The sequence below is a fragment of the Melospiza melodia genome, chromosome 28, assembly GCF_035770615.1.
Source record: "Melospiza melodia melodia isolate bMelMel2 chromosome 28, bMelMel2.pri, whole genome shotgun sequence".
Lineage (NCBI taxonomy): Eukaryota > Metazoa > Chordata > Aves > Passeriformes > Passerellidae > Melospiza > Melospiza melodia.
In genome coordinates, this window is record NC_086221.1 from 7350112 (window position 1) to 7377544 (window position 27433).

A 27433-nucleotide genomic window follows, 5' to 3' on the forward strand; every position below is an offset into this window, starting at 1 on the left:
CCCCCTGATGATCCAGACCCTTCCCAGATGGTTTGAATTGAAGGAACCTTAAATTCCATCTCATCCCACCCCCTGCCATGGCAGGGACACCTCCCACTATCTCAGGTTGCTCCAAGCCCCGTCCCACCTGGCCTTGGACACTGCCAGGGATGGGGCAGCCACACTGTGCAGGTGTATGAAGGGTGAAAAGGGAGGACACATGGAGATTTTTCTAATTATTCAGCCAACAAATTGTTTTCTGTGCAGCAATGAAGAGTGAGGGGCTGCCCAACAAGCCGTCCTGGCTGTGGTGTCACACCCAGACCCTTCTCCATCCATGTCCTGCTGTGCTCCCTGAGAATGCTCAGGTGGCTCTGTACAAACCCATCCACAAAGTCTTATCACAGACTTCTGCTGTGAGCCAGGACAATCTGTGGCTCAACCCCTATTGAAATTGAGTGTCTGTGGCTTTTTTTTTACAATTTGTGGTCACGCAATAACCCAACACTGAACAAGAGTCTTCCCAGGTGGAGTCTGGGCCAAGCAAAACACACAACTGGGCCAGATGTCTTAAATTTTCCAACTATAAATTGGAGCAGCTCCCCAGCTTTGTGCTGTAAATCCAAGTGAAGCGTCTCCCTTGGGATCTGGTGTTTAAACCCGTGGCAATAACAGCTCTCTTAAAAAATGATGGACTTAAACAAAGGATAAATGTACCTCAAGGATGCTGCAGGAGGGGAAAAAGAGATGGACAATGGTGGGACTTATTTCCACAATTTTATTTCTATCCCCTCTCCCCAGTAATGGAGTTCTGTAGCTCTGTTCCTTGTGCAAGGACTTCTCCTTCAGATTTCCCACACCATGCAGGAAGGAATTGTGTTTGTTCCATCATGATAATAAAATCTGTCCACAAAAGCTGTAAACATTATTTTTAGAGTCTTTTGTTACTGTCTCCTTCACACACACACACACACACACACACACATACACACACACAATATTTGTATCAAAGAATTTCTGGGTGACCTTTGACGTCCAGTCCCTGACTCAATCTCACACTGTTTTTTTTTTTCCTTTTTTCTTGTATTTTTTAAGCAAAAATCCCTTGATGTGAATGTTTTTTGTGGCTGATACCTGACAGAGTCATTGCATTCCCACACCTCCAGCCCCAGTGGAGCCTCTTTCATAGGAAATCCGTGGAAAATTCCCTGTTCTAACCCCACAGGGATGTTAAAGCTTGGTGAGGTGCAGCTCTTGGTCTGAACACACGCACAGAGAATCCCAGCCAGGGGCACTGGGAATGTTGGAGGGTGTTTTTCCCTCCCACCTGAGCAGGAGCAGGAAGGGAAGCTCCAAATGGAAGCTGCATCTGTTCATTCCTGCCTCAAACCCCCTCCTCCCGCTCGGCTGCGGGGCGAGCATCTCCTGGTTTATCATTAAGACTTTTCCCAAGTAATGCTTTCTTTGGCTCACAAATAAATCAAGGACAGCAGTAAAACCAGAAAGGAGAATAAATCTTCTGATGGATGGCAGAGAGAGCAGATTCTTCCAGCTCTCTGCTTTCCACGCTTCAGTTCAGTGACGGCACACGGAAAATTTTCAGCACTTCCCGACTGATCCGTGCTCGTTCCGTGCCGCATCCAGCGGCTGGAGGGTCCCACACAGCCGACCCCAGGAGGGATTTTCAGGGCTATCAGTCATTAGGAAATCACAGAAATTCTCACTTCCCTTCCAACAGGCTCTGAAGGATTTTGATGAGGTTCTCCAAGCCAAAAATGTAGCCGTGGTCCGGCCCATCGTACGGGGTGGGGTTGGGGTTGCTCTTGGAGCCTTTGAAGGTGGTGTGGGCAAAGTCTATCATCCTCACATCCACCCTGGAGGGGTTCGTGCTGTGAGTTTTTGGGAAGGGGAGGTGTTGATCCACACCCTCCTTGTGCTCCTGCCCGTCGTAAATGATGAGGAGGGAGCTGGAGTAGAACCTGTAGGAGCTTTGCTTCCTGATCACGGCCAGCAGGGCCTTGAGGCGCAGGATGATGGGCTCCAGCAGGTCTGTCCTCAGCTGGTTCCCGTTGCACAGGAACTGCCGCAGGGTCTGCTGGAATCCCTCCGGAGAGAGCTTCCTCCCGTAGTATTTGTCTTTGCACAGGAAATGGCCGGTGTCTGCCTGGTAAACCTGCAAGGGAACGGAGGAATAATCCATGAAATCATCCTGAGTTGTGAGGGATTCACGAATGATGCCTCACATGCCCTATAGCACGTCCCACCACCATAACCAACCCTATCCCAAGACCATAACCAACAACACCCCAATTAGCCCAAGCTTCCAGATAGGGATCTGCTGCCAGTGACACTGAATAAAGATTTTAGCCTTAATGTTTTTCAAATCCTGTGCTGCCAAATTAGTGCCTAACTCTAAACTTATATAACTACTTTGGTGGTTAACATTTGACACTGACACACTGTGGTCAGACAAAACAATACACAAACCATTGTTCTATTTGTCCTTACTTTCTACTTCTTATATATCTGCTGTCAAATCTTAAGGCTATTGCTTATCTCTAACACAGTGCTGCTGTTTCTGAGGCCTGCCTTTTGCAGCTTTCCCAAAACCCTCTGATTTTAAGGATTCCCACATTTTACAGCCTGTGTTCTGGGTGAAAAGAGAATAAAACTCCTTCAATTCACACCAGCCAAGAGCCCCTTGAGGTTCCAGCTTGGCTCCAAGCGAGGAACCAAGGGGGGAACCAACACCCTGAGGGGATGGAGCCTTTACCTGCATCCCACAGATGCGCACGCCCAGCGAGGCCGAGGTGCTCTGCTCACACTTCTTGATGTGCCGAGCTTTCTTCTCCTCTGAGGCGTCATCCCCGTGCTGCCGAGTGCCCATCTTCAGGTCCAGGATGCAGGGGTAGCTGTACTTGGACACCACGTTTTCCAGCAGGAGAAACTCTGAGCGCGACTTAAGGGAAACCCAATACTTTGAAATTCTAATCGAAAGAGGCCTTAAATCAAAGCAACTGCTGACACTCTCCAGAGCAGCTCACAACTGTAATGAGACTTTCTCAGCCAATTTCTCCGACGTGTCATTGCTATGGGCCTCTCGCTGCCAATTCCAGTTAATTTACTGTACTACAGCCCTACCAATTAAAGCCCCAACAGCTCCATTCTCCAGTGACACCGTAGCCCTGGGCTGTCACTCTGACACCTTCCCTAGGTGCTGAGCTCGCTCCGGTGGGTGGGGGAAGTTGTTAAACTCTATTACTCACATGACTGGTGGGTAATGAAGTGTAATAGGAAAATAAAAGGCGAGGCAGCTGCTAATTCCTGTATAGTTGTGTTTTTAAATGCATGCCAAGGGGATCTTTGACTTCTGCTGAGAACTCTTTATGGGAAATGTGTTTTTTTCTTTCTCTTTTTTTTTTTTTTTTTTTACAAGATAACAGAGAATATTCCTTATTTTCCCAGAGTCTGTGCAAAGGATGGGATGCATTCCCCTGCAATAAACCCTACGCTGATTCCCAGCTGTTATCTGTAGCCAGGGCTGTGCTGGAGGGGAGGGAGGAGAAAGGATACGATGCAGTTTGTTCTCGTTGTGCTTGGAGGACATGCGGTTCAGGTGCTGCCGGTGACAGTGCAGTCCCCAGGGGTTGTAGCTCTTCCTTTCTGCCTGCTTCCCATTTGCATCCTCCAAAAGGGAATCTGTGTGGTACTGCAGGTCTGTCCTCAAAAGCATCTTCCCAGGACAGCTAGACAAAGCACACAAAGGGACATGTCAGGTTTATAAGCTCCAGAGGAGAATATTCTCTTCTCTATTTTTTTCTTTTCCTGTAGAGCCTCAAACTTGATAAGGTGGATTTTCAGGGACTCTCAAAGGAACCATATTGATCATACCCAACCTGCAGAGATCCTTTGTTACTCCATAACAGTAATTTTCAGAAAGCCAGCTATTGCTGCCTGCCAATACTTTTCTTTCATTATAATTTAAAGTGTGCTGGCTCCCTTGAAAAGCCATTCACAGCCCCAGCTGCCAGGGATCTCTATTTATCCACCTAATGGGCACAGCACAGGCAAATGGTCCAACAATGGGAATGATTCCCAATTTGGAAAGGCTGGCTCCAAGGAGGGGAGGGAGGGAAAGAGTGATGAGAAGATCTGGTCGCCTTGGGGGGTCATTCCTTGGTCTTGCTCATTCCAACTCCACCACTCCCATCACTCCAAAGGCAGCAGGGATTTTCCACCTCCAGTCCCGGGTGGCCCAGGGCTGCTCTGAACCAGTTTGGGATGAAGGATGTCCTGCAAAAAACCTCTGTGAGGCAAGGGGCTGGGAGCACTGGGTGCCTTCCTGGGAGAGCTCTTCCCTGGGATGGGATGGGATGGGATGGGATGGGATGGGATGGGATGGGATGGGATGGGATGGGATGGGATGGGATGGGATGGGATGGGGTGGGATGGGATGGGGTGGGATGGGATGGGATGGGATGGGATGGGATGGGATGGGGTGGGGTGGGATGGGGTGGGATGGAGTGGGATGGGATGGGATGGGGATGGGATGGGATGGGATGGCACTGAAGCCCCTCTGTTGCCAGCAAAGGGACATTCCATGCTCAGTGACTGTTCTCCCATGGCCTCTCCTCTCCTGTAGCCTGCTGTGCTCCAAGGAATGGGGTTTAGAGCAGAATTTGAGGCAGATATTTGAACAACAACATCCCAGATCCACCTCACTCTGTCCCCACACCAGGGAAGAGCAGAACCACACACACAGGGCTTGGCTCTGCTGTTCTTCACCTTGGCTGGGCCCTTTTGCCCTAAACCCACAGCTGGCCCACCAAACCCATCCCAAACCCATCCAAGTGGCAGATGCCAGCCAGGAGGACTGCAGGGACCCTCACCTGTCTTTGAAGGTCTTGGTGACCTGGGTGTGGCTCCACTTGCATTTGTGCCACAAGGTGACAGCGGGGTCACCCCCAGCGCTGTCCAGGCGGCCGCAGGTGTCGGGCTGGCCCAGGCCAGGGCTCGCAATCAGGGTCAGGTTGCCCAGGCTGTCCTTCTTGAGGTGCACGGACACAATGCCTGGACAGAGGGGAGAACAAACGAGACAGAGATGAGCCCATAGAGTATCATGTAGGCCTGGTCACCACCTGGTGTTTTGGTGGCCTTTCACTGATCCCACTCTGATTTCAAGCCCAATAAAGCATCATTAGGCTGAGACCCTGGAAAATACTCTCAGGATTTTCAAGTGTTCCTCCTCTCAAGGCTCAGTTTGAAATCTGCCTCCTCTGAACCACACATTCCTTTGTCCCCCACCCCTCCGAGGTCTGCTGTGCCCCAGGTGACCCAGAAAAGCCCCCCAGTCCAGAACAGGAGCTCCCAGTTTATTTATCACAAGGGATTTAAGTGCTTTTTAAAGACAGCTTTTTAAAGACAAGGCTGGAAACACTTTTCATTGGCGGGAGGCAAAGGGAGGGTTGAGGACAAGGCATTTTCCAAGGACACCCAGCGTGCCAACTGCTTCTTTTCATTGGAGAGCCCTGGGAGCAGGGCAGGGACGTGGCCATGGGCTGGCAGTTCTGCCCACACATTGTCATGGCCGTGTCCTTCCCCCAGCACCAAAACCAGCACCCAGATATCCCACGGGGAGCTGGTGTGTCACCCGTCCTGTTTTTGTGCCCTCAAAGGACCAGGACTGTGCCTGGAGGTTATTTTTTCCACCCTGAATGCTTAAAACACCATTCTGCATTTGAACATTGCAATTTTCCCTGACTCTGACAGGAATCACAGGGCTCAAATGCCAGCCAGTCCAGCACGGATTTAGCCCGACACGAGCCCGTCCCTGGCACGGGGCCGGCTGGCTGCGCGTCTCAAGTGACTCTGACCTTTCTGGGAAGGGCTGATAACGCCAGCCCTGCTCCCACAGCTCTGCCACGGCTCCCTGAGCCTCCCCACGCTCCGGGGCTGTCTCAGAGCACAGCTGCACCACGGGAAGTTTAGGTTAAATATTAAAAAAATAATAATTCTTCACTGAAAAAGTCATTGGGCACTGCAATCATCTGCACAGGGAGGTGGTGGAGTCACTGTGGATGTGTTTAAAAAAGGCTGGATGTGGCACTCAGTGCTGTGGTTTAGGTGAGGTCTCAGATTGGACTTGGTGGTCTCAAAGGTCTTTTCCAGCCTGGTTCATTCTGTGATTTGGGGCTTGGGGAGCTGCTAGCTCCCAGAGAGGACAGGGACCAGGGACAGGGCAGTGGGACCAGCAAAAGCAGCACTGGAAAGAGCCCAGCTCAGGGCATGGGGAGCTGGGCTGGATCCAGCTGTGCCCAGGGCATTTCCCCAGGTCTGCTGGGCATGTGGGGAGGTGATCTCAGCAGTTTAACAAACAGTTCTGCTCTCCCAAGCAAAGGTGCCAAAGCAAATAAAGGTGCAAAGCCCCTTCTCTCCATTCCAAGAGCAAACACCCAGCAGAGGCTTTGCCTCCTGTGCCTGCCTCAGGGGTTCCCCCCCCTGAACTGTCCCTGCAGCCACCCCCACTGCACTGGGGTGCTCATCCCTCCTCAGGTCCTGCACCCCAAACCTTGGGTTTGGATGCTTTTCCCTCCCCAAGTCATTCCTGGTCCCTTCTGCTGTACAATCAGCATTATTGTGAACAGGCTGGGTTAAATGGGCTGACTTTACACAGAAATGGGGGGAAATCTACCCAGGCTGCTCTGCCAAGGGAGCTGAGGGGCTGCAAACCTTCATTAAGGCAAAAAAGGAATATTTTTAGCCCTCCCAGCCCTCTGTGGTGAGCTCAGGGAGTTCCATCTTGCTCAGGCTCCAGCATTACCTTTTCCCTGAGTCCTATTCTTAAAAAAATCCATATTTCTGAGAGCAAACAAATCTCCTCTCAGCCTGGATGACTGCTTCACATTTTCAGGGGATGTAGGCATGGGAAAAAAAAAAAAAAAAGCCAGCGTGTCTTTCCCTAAATCAAAGCCTTTTCCATTTTAAAAAGTCACGGGGAGGCGACCAGAGCCCTCGATTGCAAACACCATAACCTTAAAAACTGTCCCAGTTCCTGCCTGCAGTCAGCAGGGCTGTGCTCATTTGCATAGTGCTGACGGGCTGGCCCCAAAAATCTTATATATAGCGTGAAAATAAGAGTTGTTAACTATCAGCCATTAATATGAAAATTAATGGGGAGATTTTCAAAGGCGAGAAGCGAGCGTTAAATTGGAAGGGAATGTGATCCTCTCCCTCCTCCCAGCTGGAAATTCAGTCCTCAAAAAACCTACAGCTCAGCCTGGAGAGTGCTTTTTTGTCTCCTGGGGGGATTCCACGGGGGTTTGCAGGTGTCCTGCCATGACCTGTGTGTGGCAGACAACCCCCAGAGCTCCTCCCTTGCTGCAGTGGGCAAACATCTCTGCAAAGCCTTGGGGTGCCTGTCTGTGTCTTTGGTGTCACTGACACCCCAGTGCCCCTCCTGCCGGCACCAGCCAGGAGCCAGAGGGTATTTCTGGGTGCTGTCACCACACTGGTGGCATCCAGAGGCTCTCAGGAGGTTTGTGGGTTTATTTTTGTGTTTACAAGCACATTCATCTACGGCTGAGGGCGCTGGGAACCTGAGCAGAACTGGGCTGGAAAACAAGCCCAGCATCCCCTGGGAGCCCAAGTGGGACAAGACAGAGCCTTCAAAGGGGATAAAAGTCGGTCCTGAGGTCACCAAAGTGCCTGATATGGGTGAGATCAGCAGGAAAAGCCACAGGCTTGGAGTGAAGCTCGAATGATATTTGATCCCCATTGTGGAGAATGTCACCATTACACAGAATGTCACCAGAATGTGACCATTACATAATGGTTCCCACAGCCCAGAAATAGAGATGAGGTACATGGATACGTGTGCATGGGGGATGGAGGGAGGATCATCCCCCTCATCATCCTCACAGGAAAGTGTTCCACCTCTTTAATTGCCTGGGACAGCCAGGAGAGGAATAAACCTCTGAGCCCAATGCCAGACTGGAGAATTGCTTTTTAATTACCCCTCATCATAAATTCTCTGGGATTTGAAATAGGAGAAGACACAAAGGTTTGAATAACCAGGGCACCCCTGGACTGGTTAAACTGGGACTGTTTAACAGCTTTATCAGCGAGGGCCCAGTGCTGCAGCACCAAACCCCAGCTCCTGCCACAGGAAACCACTCAGAGGAAACTTTTCTCCCTTAAGCATCTTTTTAATATTGTCCCATAAATCTGCAGAGGCCCCTGACTTTCTGGGAAAGGGAGAGATTGGGCTTGAAGCACACTGGAGCCGTAGCTGACTGAGCTCTTTGCTGTAACGCCGAAGGACCAAGAGATATTTTAAGTTTTTACGTGACAACCGAGCTTCTCGCCTCCCCCAAAAGCCAGGGTCAGGAGCTTTATGAGCAGCACAAGCCTGGCAGTAAAAGCAGAAAATACTGAAGGAATAAGAAAGAGAAGGGAGGGAAGATGTCTTTAAAAAATGCTGCTGCTCTCCCAGAGCTGCATTCCAGGGGCTGAGAGATTCAGCTGGGAAAGGGGGTCAGGGATGGGGAAAACTCAGAGGAAAACCCTCAGTGCCTGGAAAGGCCCCACTGCAGCAGCTGGGGATGGTTTTTAGGAGGGTGAGGGCTCTGTGCTCCCCTTACCTTTGTACTGAGGCGTGAACTGCCTCATGGCCAGGGGCAGGGACTCGTAGAAGCTCAGCTCCTGCGACACCAGGGGCTTGCAGATGGTGTGCTCATCGTAGGTCAGCATGCTGGTGTGGCCTCCCACCTGGTGCACGAAGGGCTGCAGGAGCACAGCAGCCCTGGGCTCGGCAGGGCTCTGACCCACCATGGTGCCGGGCACAGCCCAGGGGGCTGCAGACCCCTCAGCAGCAGCACACGGAGCTGGCAAACACAGGCTGCCACGGGCAGGGCTGGGCCAGCTTTCACCCACTCTGCTGTTCCCCCCGCGCTGGGTTTTCCTCCACGCTGCCCTTTCACCGATGGGATCTGCAAAACAGAGGGAATGAAGGAATTAGAGGAGAGGGGTCACCCAGCAGCTGGGTGGGATGGCATCTGTCAGTGCCCAGGGGCTGGCACAGAGAGTCCAGGGAAGCCCGGTTTTGATCTGCTGGGGACAGGAGACGGCGATCAGAAGAGCTGTGAATCAAAGCAGTGACCTCATCAAGGCAGCAGGATCAGGGATTAACACACTGCAGTCATGCTGTGGAACACCCCCAGTTTGTCCCACAGGCCGTGCCAGGATGGTGCCAGGCCTTCCCTGGGACATTCCCTGCACAGCAGAGCTGCTGCAAAGCCCCTGCAAGTCCCCAGGGGCTCCCTTGCTCTCCAACAGTGCAGGAGGGGTGAGCAACAATTCCTGCAGCTTCCAGAGAAATCTGTTTGGGACATTCCCTGTCATTGAACCCCTGAGCAGCAGCAGCAGCCTTTCCTTCCCAGGCTGACACACCAGGGGCTGTGGATGTGTCACAGCAGCACCTACAGGGCTCACACCCAGATTTCCATCCTTCCCCCAGCAATGCATCCATGCCTGATTCCAGAAATTCCTTCTTGATTCTTACAGCAAGTCTCAGCTCTAAAGCAGCAGTGTAGGAAAACCACAGAGCACATCCCTGGTGCATCCCCAGCAGCGGCACCCACCAACACTGCTCCTTCTCCATTCCTCACAGGAAACCCATGGATGGCTCCTGCACATCAGGAATTAAATCCATTGAATCCCACAGGCACCAAGGATGGCAAAAAGGAGCTGATGTTGGTGCTGGCTTCATACCAGAGATGGACACTCCACATCCCAGACTCACAGGAATGGGAAAAAATTATGAAAATCATCATTTGAGGAGGGGTCCATGGCAGCACAGGCCCTTTCTCCTGATTGCTCCAGCTTCAGCACAGCCTGTGGGGGAGCTTTGCACCCCATTTTTGCCAGCAGAACCCCAGTGCAGGGGACAAGGATGCCTTTGCAAGGTCCAGTTGTGCCAGGAAAGCCTCCAGGATGTGCTGCCAGCTGAGCAGCTCCACCCCTGCCAGCCCCAGGGGACAGATGTGACCCGGGCAGCGCTGCCACCCTTCCTTGTGCAGCTGCCAGGGGTGGTGGCACCTCCTGGAGGCACCTGGAGCTTCCCAGGGTGGGCAGAGCTCTGTGGGAAGGGCTTTCCCTGGAGCTGGACCATTCCCGTCCTGCAGGAAGGATCCAGAGCTGAGGATTCGGATCCCTTTGGCTCCCTTCCAACTCGGATATTCTGTGATGCTCAAATCTCCCCTGCTGGGATTAACCCCAAGGGAGAAGCACCTGGGGCAGGTTCCTGCTTTGTTCCCCACCTGGAGCAGTGGGATGGGGTGGGCTGAAGGCAGGGAAGAGCCACTCCCACCTCCCAACGCTGCTTTATCTCCCCCAGGGTGGGGTTTTTCCCCTCCCATTTTTCCTCCTGGGGAAGGAATTCCTGCTCTACAATTACCTTTCCCCAAGGAACAAAGCCAGGCCCCCGAGCCCAGCGCTTTCCAGCGGCTCCTCGGAGCTTTCCTGGGCGTTAATAAAAGCATTTTGTTAAGTTGTGGCAATTTTTAAAGAGGATTTTCCGCCTCAGGAGCCGCAGGTTTGTTGCGGTTTGTTTTGTGTGGCTTTGCGCCCTCTCTTCCTCCCATCCTTAAAAAGAAGGAGAAAAGCCAACAGCAAGCGGATTTGTCATAACACCTCTTTGGAGCAGGAAACAACATGACTTAAATCCTTTCTTGCTTCTGAGACTGTCCAAGGCTCAGATTCTGCTGCCACAACCCCCTGACAGCTCTGGCAACCTTAGCATTGAGAAGGGAGCTGGGGAAAAACCATCCACAATTTGATAAAGCTCCCGAATGTTTTCTCCCGAGCAAAACTCGGAGCAGGATTTGCTGTAGGAGAAGGAGGTTCTTTTCTGGGAGTTTCTGCTGGGAAGCAGCTCATCCATTCGGAGCAGATAAATGTTCCTGTGAACACTGAGCTCCCCTGAAACAAGACACTGGAAATAAATCACTTCCACTGGCTCAAGGTATCGCAAATGCCAGGAGATATTTACGTCACTAAAAATACACAGAATTACAGATAAATCCAGAGCCTCCAAGAAAAACCAGAATCTGTCAGCGTTTTTCCTCCAGCTAAAGGAAAAGCAGCTCAGGTGCTGCAGGTGGAGATGAGCCAGGAAATACCAGGGAAGGAGGATATGGAGAACATTCCTCTGCAGAGAGGAGAAATATTCCATTCTCCAGGAGAGGGATGGGGATTTGGGGAAACCATGGAAGGTGTCCCTGCTCCTGGCTGGGCTGAATGAGTTCTGTCCCAGTGCTGGGGACAGCGCTGCTCCCCTGGCACTGTCACCTCCCACCCTGCTCCCAGGCAGGGCCAAATGTCAGAGGAGTCTCAGTGAAATAGGCTGTTTGTCCCAGCTCCAAACCAAGCCAAAGGGAACTGGGCACGTTCAATTCTCTAATCTTTGAGTGGCACCTGCCCCATTCACCCCATCCCATCCCACCCCATTCACCCCATCCCACCCCATCCCATCCCACCCCAAACAGGACTCGTGTGGCCCCAGGGCAATGCACAGCCAGGCCAGAAACACCCAGGAATATTAAAATGCAAAATCCCTCTAAAAACAAGAGCTCTGTGCACAGGCCTGTGCTGTCAGTGTCACCCCTCGTGGTCACCTCCCTGCTCCTGGAGCATCCCAGAGCTCCAGAGTCGGTTCCAAGCCCTGCTCTGCTGATTCTTTGCTTCATTAAAAGGCAAGAAAAGCTGAGATATGTGGCTGAGATCTGTGTGTGCACAGCTCCCAGTGCTGGAGCTCACCTGGAGCCACAACCAGCCCTGCATGGAGCCCCAGAGCTGGGACCTGGTGCCACCACAGACATGGTGCCACCACAGACACAATGCCACCACAGGATCCAGTGCCACCACAGACACAGTAACACCAGAGAACCCAGTGCCACCACGGGCATGGTGTCACCATAGGATCCGGCGCCACCACAGACACAGTAACACCAGAGAACCCAGTGCCACCACGGACACGGTGTCACCATAGGATCCGGCGCCACCACAGGATCTGGTGCCACCACACTCTGCAGAAAAGGGCACAGGCTCCGTCACCCCCATGCCCACTGTCTGCCACCCACAGCACCTCCCTCCCCTCCTCCCAGCCCAACACTCTCCAGCCATTCCACCATGGAGAGCCGAGAGCCACCAGCTCCGTGGTCACTGCAGAGATTCCCTCCAGCCCCAAGTGCCGCCTGTCCCTGCTGCTCCCACCCCTTCCCACCAGCCAGAACCTTCCTGCCACCCTCCCAGGCACCTCCAAAGCCGTGCCCACCCTGCCCCGTCCCTGCTGCCCTGGGATGCAGCCCGGAGCTCACCTGGGGCTGCCAGTGCCCACCGGGGGCTGCCTGGGCCGGGCTTCTCGCTGCTTCTGCCTGCAGCTCCAGAGGGAGCAATGAGGGAGCATTTGGGCATGGCCCGAGTGCGGTGGCGCTGGCAGGAGCCCGGAATGTCCAGCTGACATTCCAGGGGGCTGTGCTAGGGAGGGACAGCCTGGCTGGGACAGGGCACAGCCGCGTGTGAGGGGAAGGGAACAGAACGAGAGGAGCCGGCTGCACGCCCCGGCTGCCTTGGGAAATCGGCTCTCCAGGAAAACAACCGCCGAGTTGTTTGTGTCCATCTGTTTTCCACGGAATTCCCCCCCTCAGCTCGGGTTTGTCACCTCCCTGCAGAGTGGGGTGACACTGGGAGAGGGATGGAGCTTCCCAGAGCTCCCAAAACACCCGGGGAGATGCAGCAGGAGAGGCACAGGGGGTGACAGGGGCTGGGGGACACCAAACCCCTCTGTGGCAAGGGAAGGGTGTGGGCAAAAGGAGGGGAAGGCTGGGGCTTGCCCAGAGCTGGGCAGGAGGTTGTCTCTTTCTTGGCTGTTTTTATGGCCTGGAAAGGCTCGGGATGGCCTTGGGCAGCCCGTGCTCCAAAGGACGAAAAGAGTCTTCAGGTTTTTTCTCGGTCTTCAGTGTTTATTAGTTTTTATCTACAAGATTTTCTCTTGGCCCGACAGAGGTCTGCACAGCAGCCAGCCTTGAGCACACTGAGAGCCCCCGGGGTGGTCACTTATCTTTATACCCAAAACTACGTATACAATATTTACCTATTTCCCCCAATACCTTTGACCCTTATTGACCAGTACACCTTTAGTAATAACCAATCCCAAAGTGCCAACATCACCACAGAAGATGGAGGCCAAGAAGAAGAAGGAGGACAGGACACGCCCCAATTCCTCCATCTTACTTCTCCAGACCCCGCTGTACCGAAATTCTAAACCCTGTGTTTCACACTCTAATTAACTTTTCCCTTCACCATTCACCCAGTGAGATCCTCCCATCCTCATACAGGTGTCGTCTCCCGTGCAGGATCAAAGTCCAGCCACCAGACACTTCTGGCAACATTCCAGGACCTCCGAGCCCCCCAAGGGTGGTCTCGGTGACTCTGCACATCAGTCCTGAGGTGCTGAGATCCCACAGGAGGTGAGTGTGGATCCAGAGCTCCAGCCCTGCCAACGGGAATAGGGACACGTCAGAGCTGGGAGCCACGATGGGAATGGAAAAGTCCCAGGGAGCTTCCTGCCAGGGCCACCCTGTCCCCTGCTGCCATCCTCAAGGACAGCCTGTCCCCCTGTCCTGTACAGCGAGTGCAGCCAGCCCCTGCACCCCATAAAAACGGGATCCAGGTGCTTTTTAGGGCATCACAAGAACAGCCAGCCTGGGCAGCACCCGGGACAAGCAGGGGACAGTGCCCACTCTCACCCCCAGGCCCCAGCAGGAATTTGGGGACTTCAGCACAGCCATGCCCAGCCCTGGGGCTCCCATGGGGGAAATGCTGGGGAGGAAAACTCCACAGCTGGGATAAGGATTGGAGAGTGTGGAAATCCCCACTAAATGGAGGGGATAAACCAGCTCAGGAGGAGCAGAGGGATCAAACGAGGATGAAAGAAAGACCCGGATTCCCCAGGCCTGGCTTCCCAGCTCCCCTGATCTTTCCAGGAGAACTGGCCCCGTGCCCTGACTCCGTGCCCATCAATAAGGTGCAGCATCAGCTGTCGTGTCAGCAGCAGGAAAAACATCCCGTGGGAAGGGCTTTAAATGGAAGCAGGAAAGGAAAAGATGAAGAGCTGGGCTCGTTTCAGAGCCCTCGTTGGGCCACGTTTGCCTCCCTGACAGGAGGGGATGCAGCAGCTCCAGCGGATGAGTTATTTATAGAAATGTGCTTCATTAGAGAAATTTACTTTGCAACAAAGTGGGAAAGGGCCCTGAGCAGCTCTGCTTGGCAGTGGGGCTGGCAGGGGAGCAGGGCAGGGGGCAGAACCTGCATTTCCCAGGAAAACTGCCAGAATTCCCAGTGCAGTCTGGCATGGAATGGGGCTGCTCCAGCCTGGAGAGAGGAGATGGAGCAGGGGACACGGTGGGGGTGACAGCCACAGCCCCTGGCACAGGGAATGGCTCCAACAGCACCATTTCCTCACCTGGAACACATTCCAGCTGTAACTTAGCAACCTCACCTGGGTGAGAGCATCCCACCAGGCACGTGGGGCCTGAGGAGAACCAGCCTTGCACTGATTCCCTCCCTTTTGTTCCCAAATCTCAGCAACAACTGCAGGCAGAGAGGAGGCAGCTCCTGCTGGCCATGGAGCCATGGAGCCACCCCCTTCCTGTGCCACTGGAAATCCCCTTTGTCACCCAGAGCCACAGGATGAGATGAATTCATCCAAACTGAGTCACCCCTTTCCACAGAAGTCACAATGGGGAACCACTCCTGCCACACCCCAGGGCTTGGGAGAAGCTGCAACTCAACCTCATCCAAGCAAAAGCACTTGGGACAGTCTGTGATGTCTCAGCACAAATAAAAGTAGTAAATGATTGGTAATAAATTTATTTTTGATATTGATTTTTTACAGAGCTAAATGGAACATAGAAACAGCACCAAGCCATTGAAGTTTGTTCTACAAAACCAGGTTTAATACAAAAAGGATGACAGCAATGCCTGACTCTGCGCTTCTGGACGGTTAAAAAAGCTCCCCCAAACCCCACCAAGAGTTTAAAAAGGTTTAAGAACAGAGGCACCAGTGTTTGAGAGAATTTCTCTGGCAGCAGTGATCTTTATGCATGTGGGAAGAATCAAGGTTGCCTTTATTCCCAATTTATTGCAGTGCAAGGGGCTGGTCCTTGCCTAGGAGAGCTGCTGAATCTCCTGCCCAAACACCCACAGCCAAAACTCTGGGGTAAGAGCCCCCTCCATGCAGGACATTCCCCATTTAATGGGAAAGATCTCCTGGTTTTGCCCCTGGAGAGCTCAGCTCCACCCACGTGGGGAGAGGTGCAGGCTCTGGCAGCTGAGCGGGCACAAGGAACACACCTGGAGTGGCATCACCTGCCCAGGGCTGTGCCCTCAGCCAGCCCAGAGCCCGGGACAGGAGCAATCTGAGCATCCAGCCCCAGGATGTCCTCAAGAGAGCAACCCCCAGGGGCCACAGGGCTCAAATCCCTGCTGGCTTCGCTCTGCACCTCCTCCTGCCTGAGGCCAGCAAAGGATTTGGGTCCTGCAGCCTCAGGAGCTGCTGCAGAGCCCTGGAGGAGCAGAGCAGCAGCTCCTCTGCCGAGCCTGAACTGCCACACTCTGGTGCCATTGCCTGGGAAACAAACGTTCCTGCAGTGGACAGAAAGAGAAGCTGAAGTAACCAAGTGATTACAGACACAGATACAATGCAGCAGGGCTGGGCCAGAGCCAGGCTGCTCCTGGGACCCACGGGGGGCTGCAGGAACAGCGACAATCCCAGAGCTGGCACCTCCCTGCTCTGACACAAACACAGCCACTGCAGCTGCCCAGCTCAAAGCTGAGCCCTCAGAGCCTCCCAAAGCTGCTCTGGAGCAGCCACGGAGCACTCCTGGGCTGCAGCCACAGGAAAGCGCCTTTAGAAGCTTCCTAGATCCTTTATTTTCCACCCAAATTCCCACCCCACACCCCCAAAAAATAAAAAAGCACACAGACTGCAGACTTAAAAGTGTAACAGGGTCACAAACTCTCCTCCACCACCCCCAGCCCAGCCCAAACCACCAAGGCACGTCAGGCTCCCCCCTCTCTCCGGGCCCATTTCACCCAATTCCCCCTCTCCCAATTTTGGATGGATGAAGCCAACACAAAACATTTTCCTTGCTGGGAAGCAGCAAGTGCTTCCTCATTGTCTCTGCACTGATAAAAACAAATGCAAACAAAGACATGCCTGCAACTGCCACCCTAATGTTTCCATGGGAAATGTTCTCTTTCAGCACATTCCCTGATGGACTCTGCCACCAGTTGGCCTTTGCAGAACTGAGGTCAAATTTTGCACCCCCAGCCCTCGAGAGGGGTGTGCAGTTATTCTTTGTAGGTTGTTGTTTGCTTGCCATGGGAGCCAGGTCTCTGTGGAAGGCTCACTTTGGTGCAATCCCAGCTTCCCACCAGCTCAAGCCCATCTTCTTTCCAAGCCAGTATTGCCCTGAACGTGTTTGTTTGGAGAGTTCCAGCAGTGAGAGCAAGCAGAGCCTGGGCCAGGCCCTGCTCCTCCCACCACCAGCGAGGGCCCTGAGGCCTGCACAGGGTCCAGGTCCCACCCTGCTGCTGCTCCTCCTGCTGCCCTCAGTGCTCAGAATCCGACAGGTACGAGGGCTGAGTCCATCTCCACACCAGCATGTCCTCCCCTGCCACCCTGTGTGACTCTGTCTGGATCCGGGACTCGTTGGAGGCCAGGAAATCCACGGCTCTCTCCCACACCCTCTTCATCTTCTTTCTGCAAGGAACAGCAAGAAAATAAATGAGAATCCTGAGCTGGTTGTGCTTCTGAGCCTGCAGCAACTGGGCTTGTGGATTTGGCTGCCTGCTGTTCCCTGTGCAGGCAGAAAAGGGCATCAAACAAACCCTGGTTTAGAGATTTCAGACCAGGGCATGGCCACACAAATCCTGCCTGGGGGGAAGATGAGAGGCTCTGTCAGTGCCCTGAATTTCTGCCTCAATTTGTGCTGCAAAGGGACTCGATGAGCAAATCACCCTCCCCTGTCCTGCACACAGAGATCTCAGCCAGGGGGACACCCTGATGTTCACCCCAGCTTTGGATCCAGCTGTCCTGAGCATCTCACACCAGGGATGGCTCAAACAGCTGCAGTCATCCCTTGCAGGAAAGGAATCATTTCTGGTACAGAGGGAGGATGTTTAACACTTCACAGGAGGACAAAGCAGCTCCATTTAACCAAAACACAAGAAATAACCCAGCAGAAATGGAGCAAAGCATGAGGATCCAGTCCTGCAGCCCCACCACCCACAAAGGAATGAGCTCAACCACAACTCCTGCCTGAGACAGCCCCAAACCCAACCTGAGAAAACACCAAACCCAACCTGAGAAAACACCAAACCCAATCATCTCACTCCAGCTCCCTTCCCAGCTGTGTAACTCAAACTGGCCCCTTTCCAGGCACACAATCACTGCAGTGGAGCCCCAATATCCTGTTCAGCTCATGGGAATTGCTCTGGTCTGGAGAGCCAGGCAGGATGGCTGGGAAAGGAGACAGCACCAGATACCCAGCAGATGAAGCACAGGACACCTGAAGCTCCAGGTCCAAGCAAACCAAACCCAGGTAGTGCTGGACAGAGCAAGGACAATGCATCTGTGGCACTGCACAAGTGACAACACACCTGTGGCACTGCACAAGTGACAACACACCTGTGGCACTGCACCCAGTACCTACCTGGGGCTGGCACACTGATCTGCACCAGGCACAGCCTGAGCTGTGCCCAAGCCTTTCCCAACCCAAAGGCTCCAGCAGCTGCAGGGATTGATTTTGGAGCTGTGCTGAGTCCCATCCTGCTGCTTCCAGCCCTCCTGAGTGCCCAGAGCAGCTCACCTGCTCTGAGGAGGGATCAGGCTGTCCCGCACGTGGAAGATGCCGACGTAGGGGTAACGCTCCAAATTCCGCTCCCACTCCTTGTAGTGGTCCTGGACAACAGCTGGGGGACAGGAGGACACAGCAGTGAGGAATCAACCCTGCAGGAGCACAGCAGGGCTCCCTGTGCTCCCACAGCTCCTACCTATGATCTTCTTCACCATCTCATACATGGCTTGCTCCTCCTCCTCCATCTTGCGCCAGCGATAGCGGAGGTAGAGCAGGATGCCCCAGAGAGTTATCAGACCTAGGAGAATAAAACCAAAGGGATTCAGGAACTGGCAGCTGTGTGCCTGCTGGATGCAGTTTTAGTTCTCACACTGTGACCCAGGCCTGCTGGGAACTGAATCCCAGTGATTCCTTTTGCTCCCCAGAGCAGCTGCACCCCAAAAACCCCTTGGTGCTGCCCCCCTGGAGCACAGGAGCACCTGTGGGTGTGGGATGAGGTGGTGGCAAAGCCTCAGCACGGAGCTGCCCTCAGGAAAGAACCCTCAGCACAACCACAGGGCCCCAGGTCTGCAGATCCCAGAGGAGGCTTTGCCAGAGGGCTCCCCTACAAGGATCACTCTGGAAGACTGTCAGGTTTGGAGAGCTGCTGGACAGGGAAATAAATCCTGGTGCTCCAGTGGCAGCCCAAAATGCAGGAGATGTGTATGGAAGGTTTAGCACTTACAATGCCCCCAGTAGGACTTGAGTGTCTGCAATAAACAGAACTGTCCCTTGTCACCCCCTCCCTGTCAGGTTGGATTAGAAACTCCTGCAGTCACACAGCTCTCGTTATCACCTCGCTGGGTAAAACCCCTGTCTCAGCTGAGGCGTGACAGACTATTCCAATAAAACCTCCAACCCTGAAATGCTACAAGTCATTATTAAAGAGGCTGGAGGACTTGGGAGCTTAGAGCAAGAAAAAAAGAAAAACTGACTCCTTAAGGTAAGTTAACACACTTATTCTGCAGCCCATAATAATGGGCACTTGAGGAATACCCAGAGAGCTCATCAGCTGCCTGATTTAAAGCAACTTTTAAGCACTCACAGCACAAGAGGAGGGCTGTGGGTCTCCTGTGCTGCCAGAACAAAGGTTAATTAGACATTAACTCATCAGCAGATTTATTCCACCTCTGTTAGGTGTTTCCTATGGCTGAGCAATGTGTGATCACAGAGCTTCATCCCTGCAGCTGAGCCCCAAGGGCCACTTACACCAGAAGAACAGGAACAGGTTCATGATGGCCGTGACCATGGCCCGGCGGAAGCGGCAGCCCAGCCCCATCTGGGGATGAGCAGATTCCAGGCAGAACACTTCCTCCACGCTGGAAACAGGCTCTGACAGGTCCCTGCCTTTCAACCTGATGGCAAGAGGAAGAAAATCTCATTGAAGAGAGCAGGCTGCAACTGCAGTCTTTAATCAAGGAGAACAACCGGGCTGCGCATGCAGCTGCCGGCAGGAAATGCCCCCACACCCAGGCACAGCCTCCTGCCACAACATCTGGGGAGTGGTGTTTAGCCAGGGATGGATGTGGCTCCATCCTGCAGCTCCCACTGGCATGCTGAGTATCCCTGCACTGCCTCTCTGACAGCCCCTCTCAGCGTGCACAAGATTGAACTCAAAATTGGATTCCCACCTCCCAGCACAGAGATGGAAACGTTCCCTGAGTCAGAGCCAGTGCTCAGCCCCAGCAGTGGGAGCTGGGGGAGCCAGGCTGGGAGCAGGAGCAGCTCCAAGAGTGGCAGAGCACCAGCACAGAGCCCTGCAGAGCCCTCAGCTCCCTCCCTGCAGCACTGCTGCTCCCAAGGCAGGCTCACTCCACACTGAGCCATCCCCAGGGCACACAGGCACCGAGGGGTGCAAGGGACAGCCAGCAGATCCAGGGGAATGCAACAAAGGGCACTGCATTTTTTAAGCTCCTAATTATGAACAGCCCATTAGACAAAGAGGTTTGCTAATTTACAGGTGCTCAGCTCAGGAACTGCAGAGAGCTTGGCTGGTTCTGGGTTCTGCAGGAGCTGCACACACACAGTTGTGTCCCACCCCCCGCTCTTATTTACAACCCAAATTCCACGGAAATATTTAAAACATGCAGCAGAATCACCCAGTGCAAAGCTCATTTTCAGTCCGGCATCTCAGACTAGCAACTAAAAAATAATCTCATGTAGTTAAAAATGCCAGGGGCAGGGTATTGGGGATGCTGCCACGCTGGATCCAGGGAAGCAGAGCTGTTTGGGGACCAGCCAGCAGAGCTGCTAATTAACAAAATAAAAAGTGGGAGGATATTGTATCCCACAGCTTCTGACTGGAAATGTGCTGGAGTATAAAAACACAAAATTTGAAAACTCTGCATCCCAGCCCACCCACAAATGCAGCCCTGCCCCCAAGGAAGCCGAGCCCTGTCCTGGGAATTTGCACAGCCCAGGAATCAAAGCAGCAGATGCTGTCTGATCCGTGGATCACAGCAGCAGCTGCAGGAATATTTAAGAGCAAATGGAGCAGTGGGAATTCCAGCAAGCTTGCCCACCAACCCCAGCACCACAACTGCTGCAATTCACTTAATCACAGACACATTTAGCAACGTGCAAATGCAAACAACTGTTAAGGCTTTAGAGCAGACTGGAGGCAGCCCACGCTCCCCAGAGGAAGGTGATGATGGCTGCTCACTCTGGCAAAAGTGACCTCGTGGGCAAGTTAAGGAAGAGCTGTAGGTACAGGACCACGGGGAGGACACCAGGAGCACTCCACAGGAGGCACAGCACAACCACTGATGGCCACAAGCAGCCCTGACCTCCCACCTGCATCTCACCTGTGTCCCACAGCCTGGGCTGGGAATGAGACTCCTGGAGGGAGCCCAGATCCCACCCTGCTGCAGGGCTGTGCTTTTCCTTTGGAAGTTTGCCCAGCAAGCTCAGCCACAACCAATCCCAGCCCCTCTGCTGCAGCCCAACGAGCTCTGGGAGCTGAAGGGCACCACTGACCCTGCCAAATTCCACCCCAGATGCCCAACTTTGACACAGTGGGCTCCTGCCCACCCAATTTCCAAATCCCTGCTGCTGTTCAGTATCAGCAGATCCCAAACTTTGACACGGGGGGTTTCTGCTCACCAAATTCCCAAATCCTTGTTGCTGTTCAGGATCCAGTGCAGGGCAGCTTCAAACTTCTGTGAGGAACTGCCAGTTACATTCTGTGCAAAGGAAGCCATAAGCAGATTAGCTCTCCATTCATTTAAAATACTGACCAACACAATTTCATTACAGCAGTGGGAGAATTCACTCCATAGGGGCTGAACCCAGGTTCATTCTTATCAGGATTCTGCAAACTGGAGGGAGGAGAACTAAGCCTGAAGATCTGCCTGGCCTGAAGTCCTCTGACTGGGGAGATGATGCATGAAGCACTCAGTGAAATAACACCATCCCAGACTGTTAGGGCTAACCACTAAATACAACATAATCTTACTGACAGGTTACCAGGAAAGAAATGGAATGCTGGATCAGAGCAGTCTGTCTCCTGACACTCTGCAGTAGAGAAAAATCCTTCTTCTGCCCAGCCCTCAATCCAGGGAAATTTCTGCTTGCACAAGACTGATGGCTCCAGTGAAACAACAAACCATTAAGATTTACAGGGGGTGAAATCAGAGATGGAGGAGAAAATGATTTTCAAAAGAACTGCTGAGAACAGGACTGGCCAAAGGGGAAGTGAGAGATATGGGAGAGAATCAAAGCAGGATGAGGAAGCAAAATGGATGGTGAATTGTTTTAGTGTCTATTATTTATTGCTTTATAAGAGACTAAGCACTGGGTTGTAACAAAGCTGCTCAGAGCCCACTCACCAGCACGTGATCCTTCACCTCACTAACCCAAATGCATTTGCTTTTTAGGTTCTCAGGGTTTCCACATTCAAAATTACCTGGTAAGAAAAGTCAAATAAAAAAATCATGTTTGTAAAAAAAGCTCTGAAAGTACACCAAGAAATGTTCTCCTTTCCTACCAGCCCCAGCCCTGAGCAAAATGATTCCAGGATGAGATTTATATTGCAGGCAGATCAGATGACTATTAATAAAATGCTCAGCCACTGCACTGAGGTTGGATAAGGGCAATCAAACCTCTCACTTCAGAGCTGCTGCTGGATAAGGGCAATCAAAGCTGACACTTCAGAGCTGCTGAACACACAATGAGGGGGAAAGTATTGCTCCTGCCCCTCGCAGAGCACAGAACCACAGCTGCCACCAGGTATCAGGTGTGGAGCTAATGATCAGTGTTCAAAATGCCTCCAAGGAGCTGAAATCCCAGCTCTGCCTCCAACCCAGGCACAGAAATGCTGGCAAGGCACTAAATCCTCTAAATCTTGCCTCACCAAGTTGACTAAACAAATGTGCTAAGTAAATCTGGTGGAAATCCAAAGTCAGATTTGAAAAGATTTAGAATTCTGTGCAGCTTCAGTATCCAAAGGTTTCAGCCTTGAGGTCTGAAATGCAGAAAATGGAACTGAAGCCCTTTTACTGATTACCACTGCTGTGAATCTTGCTGAACAAGTCCCTGCTCATACAGTGGATTTCTAGCAGCCTACTCCATCCCAAATAGCAGTGATGGGCTGGATTTACTCCTGGAGTAGGGACTGTGCTGGGTCAGCTCCTCGTCTCAGAGAGCCTGTCCCACTCTGTGGTGAGGAACAGGAGAGGCACTCACACATCTGCCGCCACATTTCAGCAGAAATGACAATTTCTTAGGACACTTCATGTGTAACAACACATCAGTTTACACTCCTGCCTCTATCCTGAAGACAATTTCAAGCTGTTGGTAGAAAAGAATAACAAACCCAACCAATCCTACCTGAAACTCCCAACACTTCAAGCACAAACAAGGCCCACTCACCCAGGCAGGGTGACAGGAGTGCATCAGCCAAGCACCACTCAGCACAAAAATAAACCCACCTTCCCTGTTTTCCTATTCCCTGCCTGTCTCAGCAGTCCTCAAAGGGAACTGCCTGTTCCATAAACCCCTCCAGAGTGGGACAGGAGCGAGCAGGGGCTGGGAGAGGCAGCTCCTGCAGGCTCAGCAGGGTGGGGATGTGCTGGCACTCACCTGCCTGCACGGACAGGTAATTGTAGAGCTCGTGCAGCATGGCCATCACCACGTCCTTCTGCTTGGCCTGGCAGAACTGCAGGGCACAGACAGGGACAGGGACACACATCAGCAGCGCCGTGGGGACAGTGGGAGTGCAGCTCAAACACCAGACACAACCACAGCACTGCAGTCTGGCTCAGTCCTGCACCACAGCTCCAGGCACGTCTCCTGAGCAGGGCAATGTTGCAGGCACAAGTGACCCTGAGCATCTTCTGGGTGAGTTTTAAGGTTCCTTCCAGCCCAAACCAGTCTGGGATTCTGTGAAGTGCCACCAACCCACAGCCCAGCCTGCAGCACCAGCCTCAGACCCACCACAGATGGATCCATCACCTCCAGAACTTCCCGGCACACAGAACTCAGAATCCAACACAAAACCTTCTCCCTTCTAATGTCTGCGCTGGAAGGGACCTTTAAAGCTCACCCAGTTCCAGCCCTGACACCTTCCACTATCCCAGGCTGCTCCAAGCCCTGTCCAGCCTGCAGGGATGGGGCAGCCACAGCTGCTCTGGCAATTCCATCCCAGCCCATCCCCACCCTCCCAGGGAAGGATTTATTCCCAATATCCCATCCAAACCAGCACAGGGAATCCTGGAATGGTTTGGGTTGGAAAGGATCCTGCCATTATCCCAGGCTGCCACTTTATCCACCATCCAACCTGGCCTTGGGCACCTCCAGGATGGGGCAGCCCCAGGTTTTCCAAAATTCCATCCTGACAGAGGGAGCAGGGCTGTGCAGGCACTCCCCAGTGGAGCCCAGGGAATTAGCTGATTAAATCTTGCACTGTTAAAGCTGGAAACACCTTTATTGCAAACCAATAACACTGCTGGTACAACTGTTCAAAAAGAAATTGATTCATGTAATTGGGAATTTAAATTTTTATCTTTCAGAGTCTCACACACACTCCTAACTTCATCTGGCCCATTAATTTCAACTCATCAAGTCCCAATTTTTCTGTAAAACGACAGAACTAATCATTTTACAGTGATACTGTTATGGGTGGAACAGACTACCTGGAATAATCACTGTTCTGTGAGAGCTCACAAGATTGAGAATAAATAAATAAATGCTTACATCATCCGTTCTTTTGTCACAATCCACAGGCAAGAGATTAACTAGGAGAGAGAAGAGGGTGAGTTAGCTGGCTGCAAACAAGAGCTTTGATCAAGAAAATAATTATCTTTTTAAAAGCAGGCTCAGCTTAGAGCCTGGTTGTGCTATTGTTCATCTCCCCCTGGCAGCACCTGGAGGTGCAAAGAGCCCCTGCAGGAGCTGCTCTGGGAGGAAAAACACCCCAAGGATGGAGCTGATGAATGTGTTCAGCTGGGGAGTGAAAACTGGGGCTGGATGTTTGAACAGCTCCTGTCTGAGAAGCTTCATGCTGATCTTTACACTCCAGTGCTGCCTCTCGCTGCCCACCAGGGTCACCTGAAATATCCCAGCAGAGCCAGGGAGAGAAATGAACGCCCCTGGAGGGCTGATGGCAGCTCTGGGCTCTGCAGGGCTTGAACAGCTCCTGGCACCTGTGGCACAACCCAAACCCGGGCACCACTCCTGCCTCCAGAGCTCCTATCACACACCAGGACAATGCAGTGACAATGGGCAGCTTTATCCCAGCTTTGGGAAGGCAGCAGCTTTCCCAGCCCACACCAAGGGCACTGTGTGCCCAGGGTCAGGACCAGCACCTTCCCAAAACAGCCCCCAAACCCTTCTTTGTTCAGCTCAAAGCCTGAAATATCCCCATTTCCAACTGTTCCAGCTGGGGAAACCCCTTTTCATTTCTCAGAGAAGAGAGAGACACACTCTGCCACACCTGAAGTGCTGAATTGATCTGCTGCATTTCCCCCTTGGACAGAATAAAGGGCTGTGCTGGCAGAGGGAACATCAAAAACACAGCCCAGGTACTACACAGACCTCGTGTGACACCATAAAATCCATCCTTGGCCCAGCAGGAATGGCACTCCACATAAACCCCACGGCTCTGAGGGACTGAAGGCCAAACTCGTTTGGAAAAACCAAACTTTTGATTTGCTTCCCATGACTAACAAGGTTCCCCACAGGAAAGGGGAGATGGGAAAAGGGACAGAAACAGAGATGTCAGGTTATGGCAATGAGAATGATAAATGTGATGGGAATGGAAGCAGTAAAGGGAAAGCAGGAAGACAGGTGAGGAATAAAGTTTAAATGAGAATTAAACCAGTGCACGTACACCTCTCCTCTCTCCCGTCCAGCCAGCCTGACCCAGCCATCTTCACCGCGAGGATGCCCAGAAAAATCAGCAGCAGCACCAAGCTGGCGAAGCAGAGGAACTGGGACAGGTAATACTCCAGGCCTTTCCCCTTTCCCTCGGGCTGGGGCCGGGGCGCTGAGCGCAGCAGGGCTGTCCGTGGGGTCACTCCGTGCCCCCCATCGCCGGCTGCCCGCCACGGGAAGCGCCGGATCAGCCCCCCAGCCCTGCTGCCCGCATCCCGCTCTGCCTCCTTCCCAACGCCGGCAGCCAGGTCCTCCTTCCCTCTCCTGAACAGGCTGCTGAACCTGCCCGGGGCCGCCGAGGAGCCCCACTGCGTGCTGGGGGTCACCTCGCTCTCCCGTCTCCACCAGCTGTTGGAGGAGAGCCCCCTCCTCTCGCCCGCAGTGTCCCAGGCACCCCGGGAGCTCTGCGCCCCAATTCCCCCTCCCGATGTCCCCCAGTGGCTCCTGGGTTTCTCCTCGCTGGGAAGGGGTTTGGAGCTGGCCGAGGAGCCAATTCCCCCTCCCGATGTCCCCCAGTGGCTCCTGGGTTTCTCCTCGCTGGGAAGGGGCTTGGAGCCCGCCGAGGAGCCCCAGTAGGGTGTGGAGCTGAGCCCCCCAAGCCCATCCAAGCCCGAGCCCGCCCGGCTGCCGAGCCCCCCGCTCCTCTCTGCCGAGGGGCTCCACTGGGACGTGGAGTTTGAGCCCCGGATCCTGTCCAGGGTGGGTCTCAAGCCACTGCTGAGCCCCCCACTCCTCTCTGAGGCGCCCCACTGCAGTGAGGAGCCCCGAAACCCATCCAGGGTGGTCCCCAGCCCCTGGCTGAGCCCCCGGCCGTGCTCTGCGACATCTCTGGATGTGTCCCAGTGGGACGCAGAGCTCAGCGCCCCGGCCCTGTCCGCCCCCAGGCCCCCGCTGCTCTCTATGGACGTGTCCCACTGCGAGGAGGAGCTGAACCCCCCGTGCCCGGCCAGGGATGGCCCCAGCCCACCGCCACCTCTCTCCACAGTCGTCCCCCATTGCTCCGAAGGGCTCAACGTCCCCAGGCTGTCCCGGGAGGAGCCGCCCTCAACCCTGATGCCTCCAGCCCGGCCCGGCGGGGACCCCCGTGGGTCCCCCCAGGACTGCCCGCCGCTCTCCCCAGACGTCCCCCAGCGGGACGCGGGCGGCCGCCCCACTTCCTCCTCCTCTTCCTCCTCCTCGTCCTCCTCCTCACTCTCACGGGCAGCCGCGCCGGTGAAGCCAGAGCGCTGCCGCGAGGGCGAGGCCTGCGACGGCCCTGCGGAGGAGCGGCCCGGGCTGGGCGGCGCGGTGCGGCCGCTGCGCCGGGCCGCCGCCACCTCCGCCCGCAGGCAGCCCAGCTTCTTGATGTAGACCTTGCGTGTGGTGGCGGTGATGGGCCCCGGGCGATAGCCGAGCGCCAGCAGCTCCTTGCGGAGCTCCGCGTCCGTCAGCTCCGCCATGGCCGCGCCAGGCCCCGCCGGAAGCGCCCCGCGGGCGGGAAGCGACACCGCCATCTTGGGAGGGGCCCCTGGCGCCGCCATGTTGGGAAGGGCACGGGGCGTGTGGGGAAAGGGCGCAGGGGCGGGCGCCATGTTGGGAAGGTCAAGGGGGTGCGGGCTCCGTGTCCTGTGGAAGCCGCAGCTCTCGCTCCGCGCCGCTTCCTCAGGACCGGGAAAATGCGGGAGAAATGGGGAAAGCTTAAGGCGAAAGCTGCCTCATCTGCGCGACGAGCCGGTGTCTATGATGGGTTGTCCCCCATCACTGTGTGGAGCAGCTCCTGCCTCGCTCACACTGATGTTCTGACATTTTTAGGGCCATTCTCCCAAAAAATGTCCCATTCCCAAGCACCTACCACCCCCACACGTGTTTCCATCATCGCTGCCCAGTTGCTGAGCTCTGCCAGAACCTCAGGCAGGACCAGCATCCAGATCCATGAAATATTTCCTGGGAAGGGAGGGTCCCCACACCTAAAACAGCAAACCCAAGCGTTGACTTGTAAATTTATTTTGGCACAGCTGTGATGAACAGTAATTGCTTTTTCCTGCTGCCGCCGCTAAAGAAAGCGATGAAAGCGGCTGAAATACGGTGGCGTCATGTTGGAATTTAATTAAAGGTAATGGAGCAGCGGTACTGAAGGTGCTGAAGGC

The 27433-nt window shown here is 53.8% G+C and overlaps 2 protein-coding genes across 2 annotated transcripts; both read right to left on the minus strand.

Moving 5' to 3' along the window:
• Positions 1-737: 737 nt before the first annotated feature.
• On the minus strand, positions 738-12463 carry IP6K3 (inositol hexakisphosphate kinase 3). The gene is made up of 6 exons (XM_063178041.1): positions 12354-12463; positions 8619-8966; positions 4869-5049; positions 3553-3725; positions 2753-2928; positions 738-2152 (listed from the first exon to the last, which is right to left on the minus strand). Exons 1-6 carry the CDS (start codon positions 12448-12450, stop codon positions 1700-1702), a joined length of 1428 nt encoding a protein of 475 aa, XP_063034111.1. The 5' UTR covers positions 12451-12463; the 3' UTR covers positions 738-1699.
• A 2428-nt stretch (positions 12464-14891) lies between these two features.
• On the minus strand, positions 14892-26757 carry LEMD2 (LEM domain nuclear envelope protein 2). The gene is made up of 9 exons (XM_063177772.1): positions 25264-26757; positions 24129-24169; positions 23016-23091; positions 21764-21840; positions 21039-21118; positions 19146-19291; positions 18094-18195; positions 17910-18012; positions 14892-16801 (listed from the first exon to the last, which is right to left on the minus strand). Exons 1-9 carry the CDS (start codon positions 26744-26746, stop codon positions 16651-16653), a joined length of 2259 nt encoding a protein of 752 aa, XP_063033842.1. The 5' UTR covers positions 26747-26757; the 3' UTR covers positions 14892-16650.
• Positions 26758-27433: the final 676 nt, after the last annotated feature.